Here is a 19,539-nt window from a genome sequence, read left to right as displayed (position 1 = left end):
GTTTGGGTATCCACATGCTGTGCCTAATCTCCTTTGTTGGACAACAGACCAGATAGAGGATCTCATTGTGGGTAAGCCTCAGAATGATGTTTGGGATAATGTTATAGTCCAGCTTGAGAATTTAAATGATCTGTAGGTGGGGTTAAGAGAAGTGTTCCTAGGACACTTGCTAGCACTATTTTTTCCAGCCAGTAGTTGGCTAGCCCAGTATCTCCCAGCTGCAGAAGAGTCCAGTCCTAAATACCATAAAGAGATGGCAGCCTTTACATTGATATTTGAAGTTTATCCCACAAGGAACATTGTGCTTTCACACATACCATCTTATTAATGCCTCTGACATCCCTGTGTGGTATCAATTATTCCCATTTTGCAGATAAGGAAATTGAAACTCATAGAGACTCTAACTTGCCCACAGTTATACAGCTAGTAAGAAACAGAGGCAGAATTTGACCTCAGGTTTCTAATGCAAAGTCACCAGACCTAATCTCATGGGAATTCTAAATGAGGGCAGGAGTATATATTTAGAAAGATGTATGACATTTTCTCAGAGAAGGCAATGGCAACACACTCCAGTACTCTTACCTGGAAAATCCCATGGATAGAGGAGCCTCGGAGGCTGCAGTCCATGGAGTCGCAAAGAGTCGGACACGACTGAGCGACTTCACTTTCACTTTTCACTTTCATGCATTGGAGAAGGAAATGGCAACCCACTCCAGTGTTCTTGCCTGGAGAATCCCAGGGACGGGAGAGCCTGGTGGGCTGCCATCTATGGGGTCGCACAGAGTTGGACATGACTGAAGCGATTTAGCAGCATGACATTTTCTGCTTCCCCTGTGCCTCAGATGGTAAAGAATCTGCCTGCACTGCAGGAGACCCAGGTTTGATTCCTGGGTTGGGAAGATCCCCTGGAGAAGAGAATGGCTACCTAGTCCACTCTTGCTACCTACCTCCTATCTTGCCTGGAGAATTCCATGGACAGAGGAGCCTGGTGGGCTACAGTTCACTGAGTCGTAAAGAGTCAGACACAACTGAACGACTAACACTTTCACTTTTATGACATTTTCTCAGATGCATTTTCACAGGAATTTTCACCTGAACATTATGTATTTACTTAAGCCATATGGCACATTTCTAAAAGAATTAAGGGAATAGACAAGACATAAAGTAGGAATATATAGCTGTGAGTATATATATAATGGGCTTCCCTGGTGGTTCAGACGGTAAAGCGTCTGCCTACGATGCGGGAGACCCGGGTTCAATCCCTGGGTCGGGAAGATCCCCTAGAGAAGGAAATGGCAGTCTACTCTAGTATTCTTGCCTGGAAAATCCCATGGACAGAGCAGTCTGGTAGGCTACATATATATAATACTTAATATATAGAACATATATAATTATACATTATATATGAAAGTATATTATTTTAATATCTGTAGTTATATTCAAATGCAACATACCAACAATCCATTTTTTCTATTCTAGGAAGAGCCCACCAAATAAAGATAACAACCAGCTATCTAAGGCAGGCCTAGAATACCAGACTCCCTGAGTTAAAGATGATTGATAAAAACCAGGACCCAATTTATTCTCTGTTAGAGCCCCAACACAGACCTAGTACCTGAAATACAAAAGCTGCTTGATCAAAATTTGAACAATTCGTTGAATTACTTCTTCACTCTTCTAAAGATTCACTCCCAGGCTCTGGGACACCAAATGCTTTTTTCCTGTGCTAATACACATTCAGATTTGCAAATACTCCGTTTCCTGCAGGTTTTCAAGAACACAGCTTTATTGTGCAAGACCAAACGAAGAAAATCTTTTATAATCTTTCAAAGATAATTCAGTCATTCAGCAAACACTTGGCTAGAAGCAGAAATACTAAGATGAAAGGCAATGTCACCGTCCTCCAGGAGTTCTTTGCCTGGTGAAGGAGGCAAGACAGAACACAAACCCAGTGCAGTCTCTGAGGGCTATGACAATATGTGTGAGGGGTCCCACAGGGGGACTCAGGGAAGAGAAACCAGTCAACATTTGAGGTTATTAAATAGAAAAAAAGAAGAAATTTGACTCATTGGGCATTAAAAATATTTTAATGTAATTGAATGTCCAGTTATGGAGAGGTAGGTTGGATTTATTAAAAGAAAATACTCTATGGAAAGTCAGAGGAGGAAGGAAAAGACAGGGGAAACCTAGGTGCAGACTATCTCCTGTATCAAAAAGAAAGTGAAGACAACGAGCGTTTGATTTCTTATTACACCCTGTTTTCCAATTCATAGATGTTCTTTAAATTTCTTCAGTTTTTCCCTATCCTACAAACCCATAGCAACTTTTTTCTAGTGAAACCAGCATTTGGAAAAGGAGTGTCGGGTGAAATGGTGGACAAATGAATATCAGTCCAAGATTAAAATTTTATGCTAGATCTAGCTGAATGCTACATGCTCATTCACTCCTTAAGTCCATCCTACCGACACCCCACCCCAATACGTGTACTTAAATGAATAGTAACCCTTTTGTTGGCCAGAGGAATGAAAATCTGGAGAATCTAATTCTCACTCTGAAACTCCAGAGAGAATGTCCTGATAACCTCCAGCACTTCATTCAAGCGCATCTCCCCTTCCTTCAAAGAAACATAGAATTCTGTGCACAGAAGAGACCTAACATTTGAGCAAATGCCTTAAGAACTCCTACAGTTACACCAGTCATCTCTCCTGTTTTCATCTCTATGGGTATCTGGTCAATTCGATGACCTCACCTGTGAGCCAGAGAGGAGCTGGGAAACACCATGATGCATATGGGCATCCAGAAGCTATTCACACAGCAGATCAAATCCATGCCTGTGTCCCTTCCACGCTCTGTATTAATTGTAGAAAAATTCCTGGGACAAAAATCTAGCTCATAGACAAGCTAGGCTTGATTGTTACATACCGTATGTTGGCTACAGAAGAGGGGTGAAAGACTACAGAAGACAAACTTCATCTCCTTCACAGTTTTGCAGATACTGCTTCTGAACCTAAGGACTACTTTTCCTCCATCTACACATCCTCCCACTAAACATTTATTGAATACTTATCATGCTTCAACCTAGCACTTGGTGCTGGAGATACAAAGATAAATGGATACAATACCATCTAGGAACTCAAAGTCAGGTTGGGGAATTAGGCAATGACCACCGCCTCATCACCAAAAAATTAGCAATAACAAAACCAAGTAGCAAATGCTTTAACTGAGAAAGAATTATTGTGACAATCTAGAGAACAGGAAAACTTCAATAAGAGAGTAAGGGAGGGGTTTCCAGAAGATAAAAGATTTTTAAAATCAAGAACTTCACTCCTCCTCTATCATGCTTTTCATATCCATCCCTATGTACACTGGGGAGAAAGGCCTGGTAGGGGGTTAATACCATTCTTCAGAAGAACCTTGCAATCCAAAGTGTGGTCTCAAGATCAGCAACATCCCCATCACCCTAGTTATTAGAAAGGCAGAACCTCAGACCCTCTCAAGATCTTCCCATAGAGAATCTGCATTTTAACAAGATCCCCAGGTGATTTCTATATGAGTCATGAGAAGCACTGCCTGGGAAAATGAGAAGAGTCTCAACTCTGGAAACAACCTTTCCACAGAATCAGGACCCCGCACCCAAGAAGGACAGAATTCAGCCTACATTGGATAGTTCCCCAATTTTTTGTCATTTGTCATTCTAGAAATTCAAATTGGGAAATATTCTGTCAGTCTATTTTTTTTAAGTAATACATTTCTACATATTAATATAAATAACATGTGTTATGCAAAATAATATTCAAAAAATTTTAGACAGAAGAGTACCAGGTTTTTTTTTTTACATATTTCCAAAACATTTCAGCATCTTGCTTAATAGAAGAGAGATGAACTCTCACATCTTCTTCTGCATCCACACATCAATGAGCCCCAGACTGATACTGAAGCTGAAGCTGCAATACTTTGGCCACCCGATGAAAAGAGCTGACTCACTGGAAAAGACCCTGATACAGGGTAAGACTGAAGGCAGAAGGAAAAGAGAATGACAGAGAATGAGATAGTTGGATGGCATCACTAACTCAATGGACATGGGTTTAAGCAAACTCCAGGAGATAGTGAAGGCCAGTGAAGTCTGCTGTGCTGCAGTCCATGGGGTTGCAAAGAGTTGAACATGACTGAGCAACTGGAATAACAATAAAATACAAGATGCTTTTACATATTTTCTACAATATCCCTTGTTACACATTGAACATTTGAAATGTTGACCTTTTGATTAAGTTTTCTTATGAAAAATCAAAACTAACTATTCAATAGTACCTCTTATATTTTACTCCCACTTCCAGGTTCTATCTCCAGGTTTCTCATACTACTATTTTATCTCATTTTTATTTCCTTTTGTGCTCCAAGAACTTTATTTCTCGAATTTGTTGTCCTAGCAGAACAAGGAAAATTGGCCCTTGCTCCTGAAGCAAACCTTCTGTAAGATAGAGAGCACAGGTCTAAACAGGAACTTAATATCATCTAGATCAATAGTTTTCAATCCTTTATGCACATTAGAACCACCATTGTTTGGAGAATGAAAGAACAAGGGGGAAAAAATAATGCCAGAGTCTCACCCCAGACTAAACAAATCCAATTCTCAGATATGAACCCAGGCCTTGGATTTTTTTTTTTTTAAGTTCACCAGAAGTTTCTAGAGTGCAGTCAGAGTTGAAAAAATTTGATTCTTTGACCTAGTTCAGCTATTCACTTCATAGATTTCAGTGAAGGGTTGGGGAGCTGCAGAGGAGACAATCAAGAGGGGAAGGAACCTTATCTATAATCTCCGGATTACACTAGGATTTGATAGAACTTTAAGAACCACCTTCAGACCAGACAACATTTTTCCAATAGCTCTCTCAATTCAGAGTTCTCAAGACATAAACAGAATGGAATTTACTATCCTTCCTCTGAATAAAAAGTATTGCTATACAACTGTATTAAGGTATGTTTCATGTATACTAAAATACATGCATTCACTTTAAACCTAAAGTTCAAAGTTAGATAAACTTACGTTACCACTTCCCCAATCTTGAAAGAGAATGTTTGCATCATCCCAGAAAGTCCTGCTGCCTCTCCCATTAGCAAACTCCATCCTAGGCCCCAAGTGACAATTACTCTGATTTTTATCACTGTAGATTAGCTTTTCTTCTTCTAGACCCTCATATAAATAGTCTGCATTCTTCCACTCAGCGTAATTTTTTTTAAAGATTCAACTATGTTGGAACAGCAGTTTGTTCCACTTTATGGATGAGTAATATACCATTGTATGAATATGTTACAGTTTATCCAATTAAGCTGCTATGAGTCTCTGTGCACAAGTCCTTGGGAGGGCATGAATTTTTCTTTCCCTTGAGTAAATATATAGGAGTGGAAATATTAGACCCAACATGGCTTGGGAGGCAAGACATGTAGAACAAAGTGTTCCAGCCCTGCAGTCAGCCAGAGCTGTTCTGCATTCAGATAGGGCTGTCTATTAACATGGAGATTAAAATACCAACTTCACAGGCATGCTGAAGGGATTGAGGAGAATGCAGGTACACGGCTGGTAAATAGTAGATACCTAGTCAATGGTAATAGAAATAACTAGAGGCAGAACTGGTTTGAAATGGAGCAAGAACCCTCAATTTCCCAGTAAGGTATTTTTTCACTATTGTATGCTGCTCACCTCCCTCCAGCCCTCCTCCTGCTAAAGGCTCTCTCTACCACCTTCCAAGCCTAACACCCTCTCCTGTCTCTGAACCTGAAGCCATAAAATATGAACTACCTTCTGAAATAATTAATTTAGAAGTGTTTCTTGGCTTATTTGTTTTAATAATTTTTAGTTCTCTTTGGCAAAAAAATCCACATAAGAGAATGTGGATGGGATGAATTCAGTACATGAATTCAGGAAAGGAGAAATGTCTATCTTCTAGGCAGCATTAGGCTGAGATACTACAAGGGGATGGTATGTGAACCTGGAAACACAATAGCTTTTGGATGATATGGGCTCATCTGCATTTAAACCCTCTCTGTCATCCAGTGCTTCCCTCCATGCCTATCTTCTGCCTGTGCAGCTCTTTCACTTGACTCCTTAAAGTCTTCAAAAAAATGTCTCCTTTTTTGAAGGCTCCCACTCCTTTCCTATGGGCTTCCCTCATAGCTCAGCTGATAAAGAATCCACCTACCATGCAGGAAACACCAGTTCGAGTCCTGGGCCAGGAAGATCCCCTGGAGAAGGGATAGGCTGCCCACTCCAGTATTCTTGGGCTTCCCTGGTGGCTCAGCTGGTTAAGAAGCCACCTGCAATGTGGGAGACCTGGACTCGATCCTTGGGTTGGGAAGATCCCCTGGAGAAGGGAATGGCTACCCCCTCCAGTATTCTGGCCTGGAGAATTCCATGGACTGTATAGTCCATGGGGTTGCAAAGAGTCTGACACAGTGAGCGACTTTCAATTCACTCACTCCTTTCCCACTCCTCTCATTCCTATACCACCCAGCACTCTTCCCACTGGAAGGACAGAGAAGCAAATAAACACCCAATGGCCAGGACATCCTCTTAAACCATGCATGCACACATCACCCTTATTTATGTTCAACTGTGAAAAGTATGAAGGCAGTTAAATTTACCAAATGAATCATGAAGGAAGCTACGATAGTATTAGAGGTGCTCTTCTCTCAAAAACATAAGAGAAGACTCCACACATATATATCACCAGATGGTCAATATTGAAATTAGATTGATTATATTCTTTGCAGCCGAAAATGGAGATGCTCTATACAGTCAGCAAAAACAACACCAGGAACTGCCTGAGGCTCAGATCATGAATCCCTTTTTGCCAAATTCAGACTTAAACTGAAGAAAGTAAGGAAAACCACTAAGCCATTCAGGTACGACCTAAATCAAATCCCTTACAATTACACAGTGGCAGTGACAAATAGATTCAAGGGATTATCTGATAGGCAGAGTGCCTGAAGAATTATGGGCGGAGGTTCATGACATTGTACAGAAGGCAGGGATCAAGACCATTCCCAAGATAAAGAAGTGCAAAAGGGCAAAATGGCTGTCTGAGGAGGCCTTACAAATAGCGATGAAAAGAAGAGATGCTAAAGGCAAAGGAGAAAAGGAAAGATACACCCATTTGAATGCAGACTTCCAAAGAACAGTGAGGAGAGATAAGAAAGGCTTCTTCAGTGATCAATGCAAATAAATAGAGGAAAGCAATAGAATGGGAAAGACTAGAGATCTCTTCAAGAAAATTAGAGATTCCAACGGAATATTTCATGCAAAGATGGGCTCGATAAAGGACAGAAATGGACCTAACAGAAGCAGAAGATATAAAGAAGAGGTGGGAAGAATATACAGAAGAACTATATGAAAAAGATCTTCATGACCCAGATAACCACGATGGCATGATCACTCACCTAGAGCCAGACATCCTGAAATATGAACTCAAGTGGGCCTTAGGAAGCATCACTCTGAACAAAGTTAGTGGAGGTGATGGAATTCCAGTTGAGCTGTTTCTAAGCCTAAAAGATGATGCTGTGAAAGTGATGCGCTCAATATACCAACAAATTTGGAAAACTCAGCAGTGGCCACAGAACTGGAAAAGGTCAGTTTTCATTCTAATCCCAAAGAAAGGCACTGCCAAGGAATGCTCAAACTACTGCACAATTGCACCCATCTCACACGCTAGCAAAGTTATGCTCAAAATTCTCCAAATCAGCCTTCAATAGCATGTGAACCATGAACTTCCAGATGTTCAAGCTGGATTTAGAAAAGGCAGGGGAACCAGAGATTAAATTGCCAACATCCATTGGGTCATCAAAATAGCAAGAGAATACCAGAAAAACATCTACTGCTTTATTGATTACACCAAAGCCTTTGACTGTGTAGATCACACAAACTCTGTAAAATTCTCCGAGATGGGAATACCAGACCACCTGACATGCCTCCTGAGAAATCTGTATGTAGGTCAAGAAGCAACAGTTAGAACTGGACATGGAACAACAGACTAGTTCCAAATAGGGAAAGGAGTACATCAAGGCTGTATATTATCATCCTACTTAGGTAACTTATATGCAGAGTACATCATGTGAAATGCCAAGTGGATGAAAGGACAAGCTGGAATCAAGAGTACAAGGAGAAATATCAATAACCTCAGATATGCAGATGACAACACTCTTATGGCAGAAAGCGAAGAAGAACTAAAGAGCCTCATGATGAAAGTGAAAGAGGAGAATGGAAAAGATGGATTAAAACTTAACATTCAAAAAACGATCATGGCATTCAGTCCCATCACTTCATGGCAAATTGATGGGGAAACAACGGAAACAGTGACAGACTATATTTTCTTGGGCTCCAAAATCACTGCAGACAGTGACTGCAGCCATGAAATTAAAAGACGCTTGCTCCTTGGAAGAAAAGCTATGACCAACCTAGACAGCATATTAAAAAGCAGAGACATTACTTTGCCAACAAAGGTCCGTCTAGTCAAAGCTATGGTCTTTCCAGTAGTCATGTATGGATGTGAGAGTTGAACTCTAAAGAAAGCTGAGCACTGAAGAACTGATGCTTTTGAACTATGGTGTTGAAGAAAACTTTTGAGAATCCCTTGGACTGCAAGGAGATCCAACCAGCTCATCCTAAGGGAAATCAGTCCTGAATGTTCATTGGAAGGACTGATGCTGAGGCTGAAACTCCAGTACTTTGGCCTCCTGATGCAAAGAACTGACTTCTTGGAAAAGATCCTACTGCTGGAAAAGATTGAAGACAGGTGGAGAAGGGGACAACAGTGGATGAGATGGTTGGATGGCACCACCAACTCAACGGACATGAGTTTGAGCAAGTTCTGGGAGTTGGTGATGGACATGGAAGTCTGGCATGCTGCAGTCCATGGGGTCTCAAACATTCGGATATGACTGAGTGACTGAACTGAATTTCTCTCACAAAATGTCTCCTTGCTAATGGGGGCGTGAGAGAACGGATTCTGCCACCATTGAACTGACAGCTCCCCACCCACCCCCTTGAACTGACAGCTCCCCACCCACCCCCTGCTCCCTCTCCATGTTGCCAGCCCCTGTGCTCACGTCCATACTTCCCCTCCCCCGACAGGCCTTTTCCCTGTCCTGATCTCCAGCCCTTTCCCTTGATCAAGAGCATTTCTAGAGCTTCTCAGCAAAATCTCAGGCCAGCAGACAGTGCCTTGCCTGAGCCAATTTGAATGCACACCGACTATGAGATTTTCTGAAACTCTCTCAGCTGCCACATTAAAACTGCATGAGAGTCTTCCTCAGGAGGCCTAATAATAGCATGTTTCATCTTTGAGCCACTTTATAAACATTAACTGATTAAGTCGCCCTTCTCGCCCTTCTGTCCTCATAAGCTCTGGGCTTCTGTAGAGTGGACTTCATCGTCCACTCCCTGCCAATTACTCCAGGAGCAAACAGGCTGGGACCTGAAGGATCTTTCCTGGGTATTTTTGGCCAAGCAACAGTAATGTCAAAGGTCTTGCAGTAACAATCTCTACTTGGGTAATAGCATGGATGTGTATTTAAAAGAGACTGACTTGAGGTTCTCATTTTCCAAAGCAGCATAGCAGAGAGAACTTGCCTCCATGGTCTAGGGCGGGGTCACCAAACTATTGCCCATAACACCAAACCCAGCTTACCATCTGTTTTTATGGATAAAGTTTTACTGGAACACAGGCATGCTCATTCATTTACATGATATCTATGCCTACTTTTATGCAACAATATCAACTGAGTAGTTGCAACAGAGACCAAATGATTCATAAAGCCAAAAAATAAAAATTTTACTGCATGGTCCTCTAGAAGTTTGCTGCTCCTGGTCTATTTAAAGTTTGTTTGCACCCTGTATATTCCCTAAATACTTTTAATCAAGTCTCTTTCCCTCCCTGGGCCTCTGTGGCTACATCTATAGACTGAATCATTTCTGACAAGAGTCACTGCCTTGGGTTCATTCTCTCATTGTTCTATAAGTATTAGCATCTTATGTTGTTAGCTTCACCTCATCATTACAGCTGACTGCTTTGCGAGCGGGAGTAGGGTTCTGTGTGTCTCATGAATCACTACAGGCACAAGGCTCTAGGCTGAGCCCTAAATCCATTATGGACTGTAGCTGAACTGACTTGAATTATATTTCTTTCTTTGCAGAGAGATCTCACAGAATGATGTCTTGGAAGCGATAGAGGCAAATGTGTTCTCCAACCTGCCCAAACTACATGAAATGTAAGCAAGACTCTGTGGGGTTTTGCTCATGCCTGCTTTTGGTAGTAGCCTTAAAGTTCGCTTATATTCCTGGGAGGCCCTGGCTCTGCTCTGTCTTCAGGCTCCTAGAATTTCGTTTTAGGCTGTCAAAGTCAGTCCAACAGGTGCTGCCATGTATCTCTGCCTGGTGACTCAGGTACCAGTCCAGAGCTTAGTCTTATTCTGGTTCTGCCTTCTCAGGGTTTTTTTGCATAGTAAACTCAAGAACCTAGGTCTGTGACTGCACATATTAATACTTCCAGCTCATCCTCTCATTCAAATTTGTTCCACAGTCAAAGCCCAAAATAAATTCCTCATGATGTAGTTGAAGGTGGGCAGTCTTAGTTTGACTGCTAGCCTATGCCACATACTCACCATGGAACCTTGGTCAAGATGCAAAATCATGCTAAGACCTAGCTTTCTTTCTGTAAAGTGGGAATGATAAAATTGCATGCCTCATAGGATCACTGTGATGAATAAATGAGATGATAAATGTTATGTAGATCTAACACATAAACTGGCATACAGTAAGTTATCATAACAATCCTTGGCTTCTTCACTAGTCCAACCAAAGGTATTTTCTCTTGTTGACATTCTTGTTTTCTATACATGCCAGTACTCACACAGATAAACCTCTGTTGCATACCAGTCTAAAGTTACTATAAATTATCAAAGCCAGATGAGACTTTGGAGACAGGTCCAAATTTTTCCAAAGTGTATTCTGTGTATCATTAAACAGAAAATTATTGTTACAAAAAAGGAAAAAGAGTCTATGGTCAAACAAGTTAGACAGACTCACCTACTATAGGAAAACTCAGAGTCTATAATATGCAAATATACACTTGGAATCTCCAAGAAAGATATTGTATTAAGAGTTTCTCAGCTAGTGTCATTGGAAAGGTTCCTCTGTGAAGCACTGATGAATATCTTACAAAATTCTCAGAGAACACAGTTAGGAAAGCCACTGAACCACTTTCCTAATTTTACAGATGAGGAATGAAAGACAGAGAGAAGTTGTGAAGCTTGTCTAGTCACCCAGCCAAATCCACAGCAGGATAAGGACTTGAACATAAATCTCTTGACTCTTTTGTATCTTTTTAAAAACTTCTTAGCATTTGCCAAGCATATATACATATATACACATATACATAATTCATATACGCATACATACATATATATGAATTTGTTTAGTAATGACAGTCTGTCCATTATGACAGACTCTGCCCTCCCTTTTCTACCTCCCACTCTCATTCTTCTTCGCTGTCATTAAGCCTCTGCAACTGATGCCTTCCCTCTCTCTCTGCTTGGCCTCTCCTTACCCTAGCTGGGAAAAGAGATCTGACCAGGGTCTCAGAACCCACAGAGAGTTATCAGAGAAGTGAACCAAAGGGCAGCCAGCCCTCTGGGCAAGGTCGAGTAGATGTCCCTCTGTGCAGCTCAACAGGCATGGAGCTAATGGGATGGCTCTTTCATCTCTCCCCGACATGGAGAGGTGCTCACCTCCATGTAACACTGCCTGTATTTAAAATGATTAATTACCTGGTACTTGGATCTGTGTAGCTACAGGTTACTGCAACATTAAAGCTAATGAAACAGGGAGGAAGTAATTAATACAGAGCATCTCTGCAAATATACATTGATCCAGCCAGATGAGGAAAGGGCAGCCTCTCTCTGTCGGAATCCAAATGTGAACATGCCCACCTCCAGACTATTGATCAAGACATGGCACAGGTCAGCCCAGGGCAGAAGCCATCACTTCCCATGAGTTGGGACAGCAGCCTCCATTGAGCATGAGGGACTCACTGGCACCTTGCCAGCTGCGGTCTGTTGGGACTGCACTGTGAAAGCCAGACATGTTCACTGCTTATCCCTTAATCTTCATTTTCCTTTGACCTTTCACTTCACTTTTCTCCAATCTCCTTTGATTGTTCACCCTCTTTGTTGCTGTTCATCCCCTTCTCTCGTCTCCCAAGCAGAAAAAAAAAAAAAAAAAAAAACACAAGTTTCCCCCATTAGACTCATCCCTACCCTCCTCAGACCCTGGGAGATCCTTATTGGTTAAACACTCAACTGAGTTCAGGGTGAAATGACTCACCCAGCCGTACTTTGTTTGTCTCTGATGAATAGATTCCAGGAAGACTTCAGTGATGAGAGTTATATAAGACAGGGTTAATATTTTGTTTGCACAGTTTAGTATAGTAAAAGACACCACATGCGTGCTCAATCTTTGTGGAAATGATGGCTAGACAAAGAGATGGATACATGGGTGAATAACTTATTAACATACTCTTTGCAGAATATGAAAAATGCCACAGCACTCCTCACCAGTAAGGTCACGTGCATGTTCTTTTCTCCTTCACAGTAGAATTGAAAAGGCCAACAACCTGCTATACATCGACCCTGATGCCTTCCAGAACCTTCCCAACCTGCGATATCTGTAAGAACTTCTGTATTCTGGTGCCCCTTCTATCATCAAATTGTATACTCGTGTTTTAGCAAAATATCCATTTGCAACTCTGGGGAGCAACTGCTTGTAATCAAAGATGTGGGGCAGAAGAGGAAGTGAGGAGACACTTGCTTGTGGGTTTTAGTTTAGCTTAATGAGTAAATTCCACTGACATAATTGCATTTGATTTTCATTTACAAAAGCAGACATCATAAGGAATGCCATTTGCATTAATGGGATTGTCACACAGACCTCTTGCAGAACTCAGTCATAATTCAGTGTTAATGAGATACAGCCAAAATTTCTTCTAGCATTTAGCTTGTGACCTTGACCTCAAAGGCATCATCTCTCCTGTTCTGCGTGTAAGCATTTTTTCCTTTGATAGATTACAATGTTTTATATTAAAGTTTTGGTTAATAATAGACATGGTATTTTTATCAGCAGAGAGATTCTTGGTGTTTGAGCTCCATCCCTTGGGCCTGACTCTATCTGCAAAAACATTGCTTCTTCCACTCAGCTTTCAAATTAGCTAAGGGCTTGACAGAACCCTGAGTGCTACAATGGGACCCCGCAAAATAACAGATAAGAACTTGACCTATAGAGTCACACTTTCCAGAACCATTTATTAACTACTGATCACAGGCATGAATATAACCTCTCAAAGCTTGTTTCCTTGGAAATAATAATGGATGTGCGTCTATTATCTATTAATATAATAAGAATGAGTACTTACTTACCTCCAAAAGACAGTTTTTAAGCAAAAATGGTGTATCATTTCTTACCTATCTGTGAGTTGATCAGTGAAATCCATTGGCCAAGTTGGACTCTATTGGCCTGACCTCAGCTCAGCTCACTCGTGTATCTGAAGTTAGCTGGCAGGTGAAGTGGGTGCTGGCCGCCCTGGATAGTCTCGGTTTGGGATGACAGCTCTCCACCAAGTGGTATTCATTTCTAGCCAACTCACATAGGCTTGGTCTCACAGCAGACCTGGGATTCCAAAAGAAAGAGTAAGCTTGTAAGCCTCTTGAGACAAACCCTGAATTTACACACCATTTCTTCTGTTGCATTTTATCATTCTTGGGACCAACCCAGCTTTAAGAGATGGAGAAATAGAATCCACTGATTGATGGGAAAAGCTGCAAAGTCACTAAGAAAAGGTGTAGTGATACAGGGAAGGATAAAGATGGAAATCACTTGCGTATTCTTTCTCAGAGAATTTCATGGACAGAGGAGCCTGGCAGACTACAGTCAAGCCAAGGGTCGGACATGACTGAGTGACTAACACTTACACTTGCGATCAATTCAGAGCACATAAAGTGTTTTGCACAGTGCCTGTGACATAATAAACGCTCAATAAACAGTAGCTACTAGTGATATCTTGACTCTGCCCCTAACTGTTGATCTATGAGAACTAGAGTTAGCAATTAATATAATAAGGAGCTCTAGGCCATTGTGGCTTAGTTCTCTGATGGTGAGTGACAGAGGGAATAAAAGATTTAACAGAACAAAATCCATATGACCTGGGACTTCAGCTCTCTGATAGGACCCCCAGAAAAGATCTGAAATTCCACTCCTGAGTCATGTCAGAGGCAAGACCAGCTTCACTGGCATTCTAACAAGGCTCCATGCTCAAAACGGTTCCACACTCAGAGGGCCTCATTCCAGGTTTAATACCCTGCTATCACCATCTTGAAATGCTTTAACAGTTTTGAACAGAGAGCCCTACACCTCACAAGTTATGTATTCAGTCATGCTGAAAGGTCAGGGCTATGATCAACTCAGGAGTCCTGGCCCTTTAAATGGACTTTGCTATACTCTGTAGAATCTAACACAGGTTAGGTACACCACAGTGGAGGAAATCCAAGGTAACAGAAAACGCATAGGCCTTAGGATAAAAAAAATAGAGAGCCTCATCCTGACTCCACCATTCATTCCTGGACCAATCACTAGAACTCTGAGATGTGCATAGCTTATAGGACTTTCAATTGAGGTTCACATATGAAAATATACTGTAAACTACAATAACATTAATAAATGTACTAAATATTTGTAGGATGGTTATTTCTGGCCAACCAGTCAAAGTCTACAAGTCTACCCTCAAAAAAAGTCCAGTAAGGGTTTAATAGAGAGTTATGGTGGCTACTAAGACCTTCATGTTTCACCTAGGGTGCTTAGCATGTATTCAACAAGAAAGAACTTTGGGACATGACTTTACATTTAATGGAGCAGTATAAAAAAGAAAAAGAAAAAAAAAAAACTATACATGACATCAGAAGGACTGGATTCCAGATAGGATGCTGTTATTTATTAGCTAGATAAATTTTACCTTCTCTAAACCTCAGTTTCTTTATCTATAAATTGGGTGGTTATAAAAACTAAATAAGATTAGGCCTGTAAAAACATTTTAAAAATTGTTTTTAGCATATAAACCATAAATAACTATATAAATATAAAATTATTAGTACCTATTACCCAGGTGGTTTCCTTCATTTCTTCTTTTTTTCTCTCCCTCCCAATTACTATCCCTCCTTTCCCCTCTCTCCTTCCTTTTAGAAAAGGTCTGAGTGGACTAGGGGTGGCCACAGAGCTTCAATATAGCAGAACAAAAGAGAGCTGGGGTATGCAAAGGGACACCCCTATTCACAGACTGTCACATGCGGCTCATGAGAAGCACCCTGCAGAGGAGAAAGTCAGGAAGAAACAACCCTCACACACACATTTCACAGCCCATGATGATAATAGCAGGTCTGCGAATGGGGAACTGGGAAAATCCAAGGGATGGGAAGTCACTGCAAAGTTAAGAGCTCCGGTGTTTAATATTAGCCTGTACTTTGTGGCCAGCGCCATTCATTCTTATTAGCAAGAGACCCTCAGCCCTGTTTCTAGGGAGTTAAGGGCAAGGGAGGAATTTAGGAGTGTGTATGTGTAGAAAGCATAGCCCTAGACTGAAGGGGGAGCTCTGGCAGAACACAGAGGATGAAGCTCTGACTTTGACTCTGGAAGAGCTGAAACCTCTGCCATCTGTCATTAAGTCCAGACTCCTCTTTGTATCCTTTTCTCACTTTGAGGTGTTAAGTAATCCTCAGTCTTGCCTGACTACCCCGTCAAGTCCAGACAAAACTGGAGGTGACCGATTCCAGCCACATCTGCTCATGAGAGGAGGTTATCATTCTCAGAGTATCTGAAACATGCTTTCTAACTGGAAAAAGAAAAGAACTTGTACTTAGTTTAGAGGAATTGTGTCACTGTCAAATGATCCTCCTGGATGGCTCTGTAAAGTATATATACTCACATAATTCCACAGAGTATAAAGTTCTTTCACAACCACTGCCACACTGATCCCCATCAGGAAGCTGGAATGAACAGCTGTCTCTCTCAAGCCTTTGGACTTATTGCCCAGGGCAGACTTTTCTCAGCTGCACATTGCTCCCAGGTTGCAGCCCAAGGTGACCCTGAGAACTAGAGCAGCCCTGCACTCCAAAAACACTACGAGCAAAGCATCATTCAGGCTTTTCAGACTGTGGTCCTTTGAAATAGTTTTCAAATTGCTGAGAGGAATCACCCAAATTTAGAGGTGGTCCTCTAACCTAATTGTGTCATGGAAACAAAGCCCAGTCAAGTTTCCCTCTTCTCCCACACTTATCTGTGTCTGGGCAGCGGTCATGAACAGCTTTGCAATCCAGCAGCCAAGTAGGGGTTGGCGGCAATGATTTCAGGTATTTTGGGGAATGATGAACTACTTGCTTCAAGGCAAAGAAGAAACATAAAATGGATGAAGGAATCTGGAGAGGACCAGCAGGATGGAGTCATTGTTTATTTCCTTAAGCCAGGATAAATGTTTATCAACAGAGCCAGCAAAGCAGGAAACTACAAAGAGTAGGGGTGAGTTGTCATTTGACTTAAGAACACTGAATGCTGTATACACATACTTTGAAATGTTGCTCTGAAATTCTCAAACTTGATTCCACTTTATACTGATCATTTGATGGCACAGAATTCAAAACAACTAGAAATCAGCCTGCTTCATTACTCCCTTCATACTTCACTAAGGAACCTGAAATGGTTAGGGGAAGAAAAAAAATTCATGAATAAGGAAATATACTTTGACTAGAAGAGTATATATCAAAGGATTCATCTGGGTGGATTTTTTCAAGTCAATATTGTATTTACGAGCAATATTTCTTTCTTTACTGCTCTGCCTTCCTGGAGCTGACCTTTTGTGTATGAAAGATTATCTATTGATCTGTAAATAAGGTTTACACAATATTCTCTTGCCTTTGCATCCTGTAGGCATAATTCTCAGGCACCTGGATGTTGCTCTTTGCTACTCAGTAAACCATAATTTCATCTTAAAAAACTCTTTACACAGCTGGGTAGGCCTCCACCCCCCAACTGACAGCCATCTTCCTTTCACATGGGGACCTGTTAGAGCTTCTTAGGAGGCTGTTAAGGGCAGCTATGCCATCTGCTTCCTCCGGCCAAAGATGATTCCAGGAGAGTCTTCACTGCAACTCACCTTAGTGATTCCAGATGTTTCTTCCCCTCTCCTACCCTAAGTCTCTCTCCCTCTTTTCTGCTTTCCTCTCTTTCATTTGTTTTGGTAGGAGTGATGAAAGTAGCTTCTTGGACCATAAAAGTTAAGCCATTTGCTGGACATTGCAACAGAGACCAGGGACCCAAGAGTGGCACAGAGTAGTGAGGAAGCCGAGGCTCCAGGGCCCCTTGCTTGGGCTCAGGTCTCAGCTCCTGCCCTTCTTAGCTGTGTGGCCTTGGGTAATCAGAAAACAACTCTAGGTCTGTTTTCCTTTCTGTAAATGAGGGATAACATTGCCTGCCTCCTTGCATCGTACTGAATGAAGTACTGAGAAAAATGACTGACATTTAGAAAATTCTCAGTATGTTGTTATTCAGTTGCTCAGTTGTGTCTGACCCCCATGCAGTGCAGCACGCCAGGCTTCCCTGTCCTTCACTGTCTCCTGGAGTTTGCTCGAACTCATGTCCATTGAGACGATGATGCCATCCAACCATCTTATCCTCTGTTGCCCCTTCTCCTCCTGCTCTCAGTCTTTCCTAGCATCACGGTCTTTTCCAAAGAGCTGGCTCTTCACAGCAGGTGGCCAAAGTACTGGAGCTTCAGCTTCAGTATCAGTCCTTTCGATGAATATTCAGGGTTGATTTCCCTTAAGGTTGACTGGTTTGATCTCCTAGCTGTCCAAGGGACTCTCGAGAGTCTTCTCCAGCACCACAGTTGGAAAGCAGCAATTCTTGGGTTCTCAGTCCTCTCAGTAAACAGTAGCAATTCTTAATAAATTCCTGACCCTGTCATTGACTAGCTAAGGGAGTCTGTGTAATGGACTCCACCTCTATGTACCTCAGTTCTCTCTTCTCCTTTAAAAAAAAAAAAAAAATAGAATACCTATCTCTGAGAGTCTTGCAAGGATTAATTTGATGATGATGATGATGATGTGTTGCTGGTGGTTATATTGTTTTTCTGTCAATATTTCTAAGGTTTGGAAGGCATCTTTAACTGCTTCTTATAGACAGAATCCACTGACCAGCATTCAAACATGAAAATATATCATTTGTGTTTCCCAAAGGAAAAAGGCATCCTTCTCACCAAACTCCTGACAAATCCAGCAAGTTCACTCTGAACAAGCAAAATTAAATAATCCTGTATAATCTTAACCCCTTCTTTGTTAATTTCCAACACTGTGTGTGTATGTGTGTGTGCACATGCGTGCACATGCACACTCAGTAACCTCCGACTCTTTGTGACCCCATGGGCTGTAGCCCTCCAGACTCCCCTGTTCATGGCATTTTTGGCCCACAGTACCATGCCATCCCCAACCACAAACTGCTTGGATAATGTTTCCTATTTTTATGTTGATTTATAATTTAGCTCTTTTTATCATACTTCATTGCATTTGAACCTCACAAGGAGGGTGGTGCAAATCCAAGCATTTGACAGAATTCAGCTGGCCTTGCCTATACTCCCTGGGTACAGAGCTCTTCTGACAGGAATGTGCAATGTCTCTGTGGACTGGGCTATTCTGATCATTTTGATGTTGAGCAATGTTTGGTTCTCTGTGATGGTGGGAAGAGAGCCATATCAGGGTTAATTTTTCAAAGTTCCTGCACAATGGAAAGGATCAGGGCCTTCCCATTTCTCCTCCAACATTGTGAATGTGAATTAGCCAGTCAGTGAGAACTCATTCCTTCAGTCAACCCCTCAACAATCATTTATTGAGGCCATATTATATCCTAGGCTTTGTTGCGGCTACTTCTTGGGCATAAAAAAGATGACAATACAGATGATGCCTCTGCCCTTATGGAGCTTATATTCTAATTGAAGAGACAATGTCAGATAATGTCAGGTGGTATTAGTGATGTGAAGAAAAATAAAGCAGAGAAAGTAGTTATGGTTTAGAAAGAGTGGTCTAGAAAGGACAAAGAGGGTGACCTTGTGAGAGATCCAGGTGACATCAATGGAGAGCTCTCAACACAAACGCTCAGCCTTTGAGGAAGAAAAGGCTATGTAGCATTCATTAAGCCCTGAAAATCACACATCTGCCAAGCTGTGGGGCTCTGGCCATAGATAAGAGGACTGGCTCAGTGCCTTGGCCGGGCTAGCAAAGGAAAGCTTCTTGGGAGGTGGGCAGAATTTAGCTGCTACTTGGAGAATGAATAAAATTTAGAAAGACAAAAAAGAAGCGATTTTCTGTGAAAGAAAGGGGATCAAACCGATAGAACAAAAAAGCATCATGGAGTAGGCGGAGGATGGGGAGATACTGAGTCTCAACTAAAAAGAAGGCATA

At 41.6% G+C, this 19,539-nt stretch overlaps 1 protein-coding gene across 1 annotated transcript in view; it reads left to right on the top strand.

Annotated features, from left to right (window-relative positions):
* Positions 1–19,539, top strand: part of FSHR (follicle stimulating hormone receptor) — a 189,533-nt gene that overhangs the window by 107,910 nt on the left and 62,084 nt on the right. Inside the window, 2 exon segments of the mRNA NM_001285636.1 lie at positions 10,186–10,260; positions 12,641–12,715. Coding sequence (NP_001272565.1) covers positions 10,186–10,260; positions 12,641–12,715 — 150 coding nt within the window.

The sequence above is a fragment of the Capra hircus genome, chromosome 11 (assembly GCF_001704415.2).
Source record: "Capra hircus breed San Clemente chromosome 11, ASM170441v1, whole genome shotgun sequence".
NCBI classification, from domain to species: Eukaryota; Metazoa; Chordata; class Mammalia; order Artiodactyla; family Bovidae; genus Capra; species Capra hircus.
Note: the sequence above shows the minus strand (reverse complement) of the source record. Positions and strands in the feature narration are given on the sequence as shown.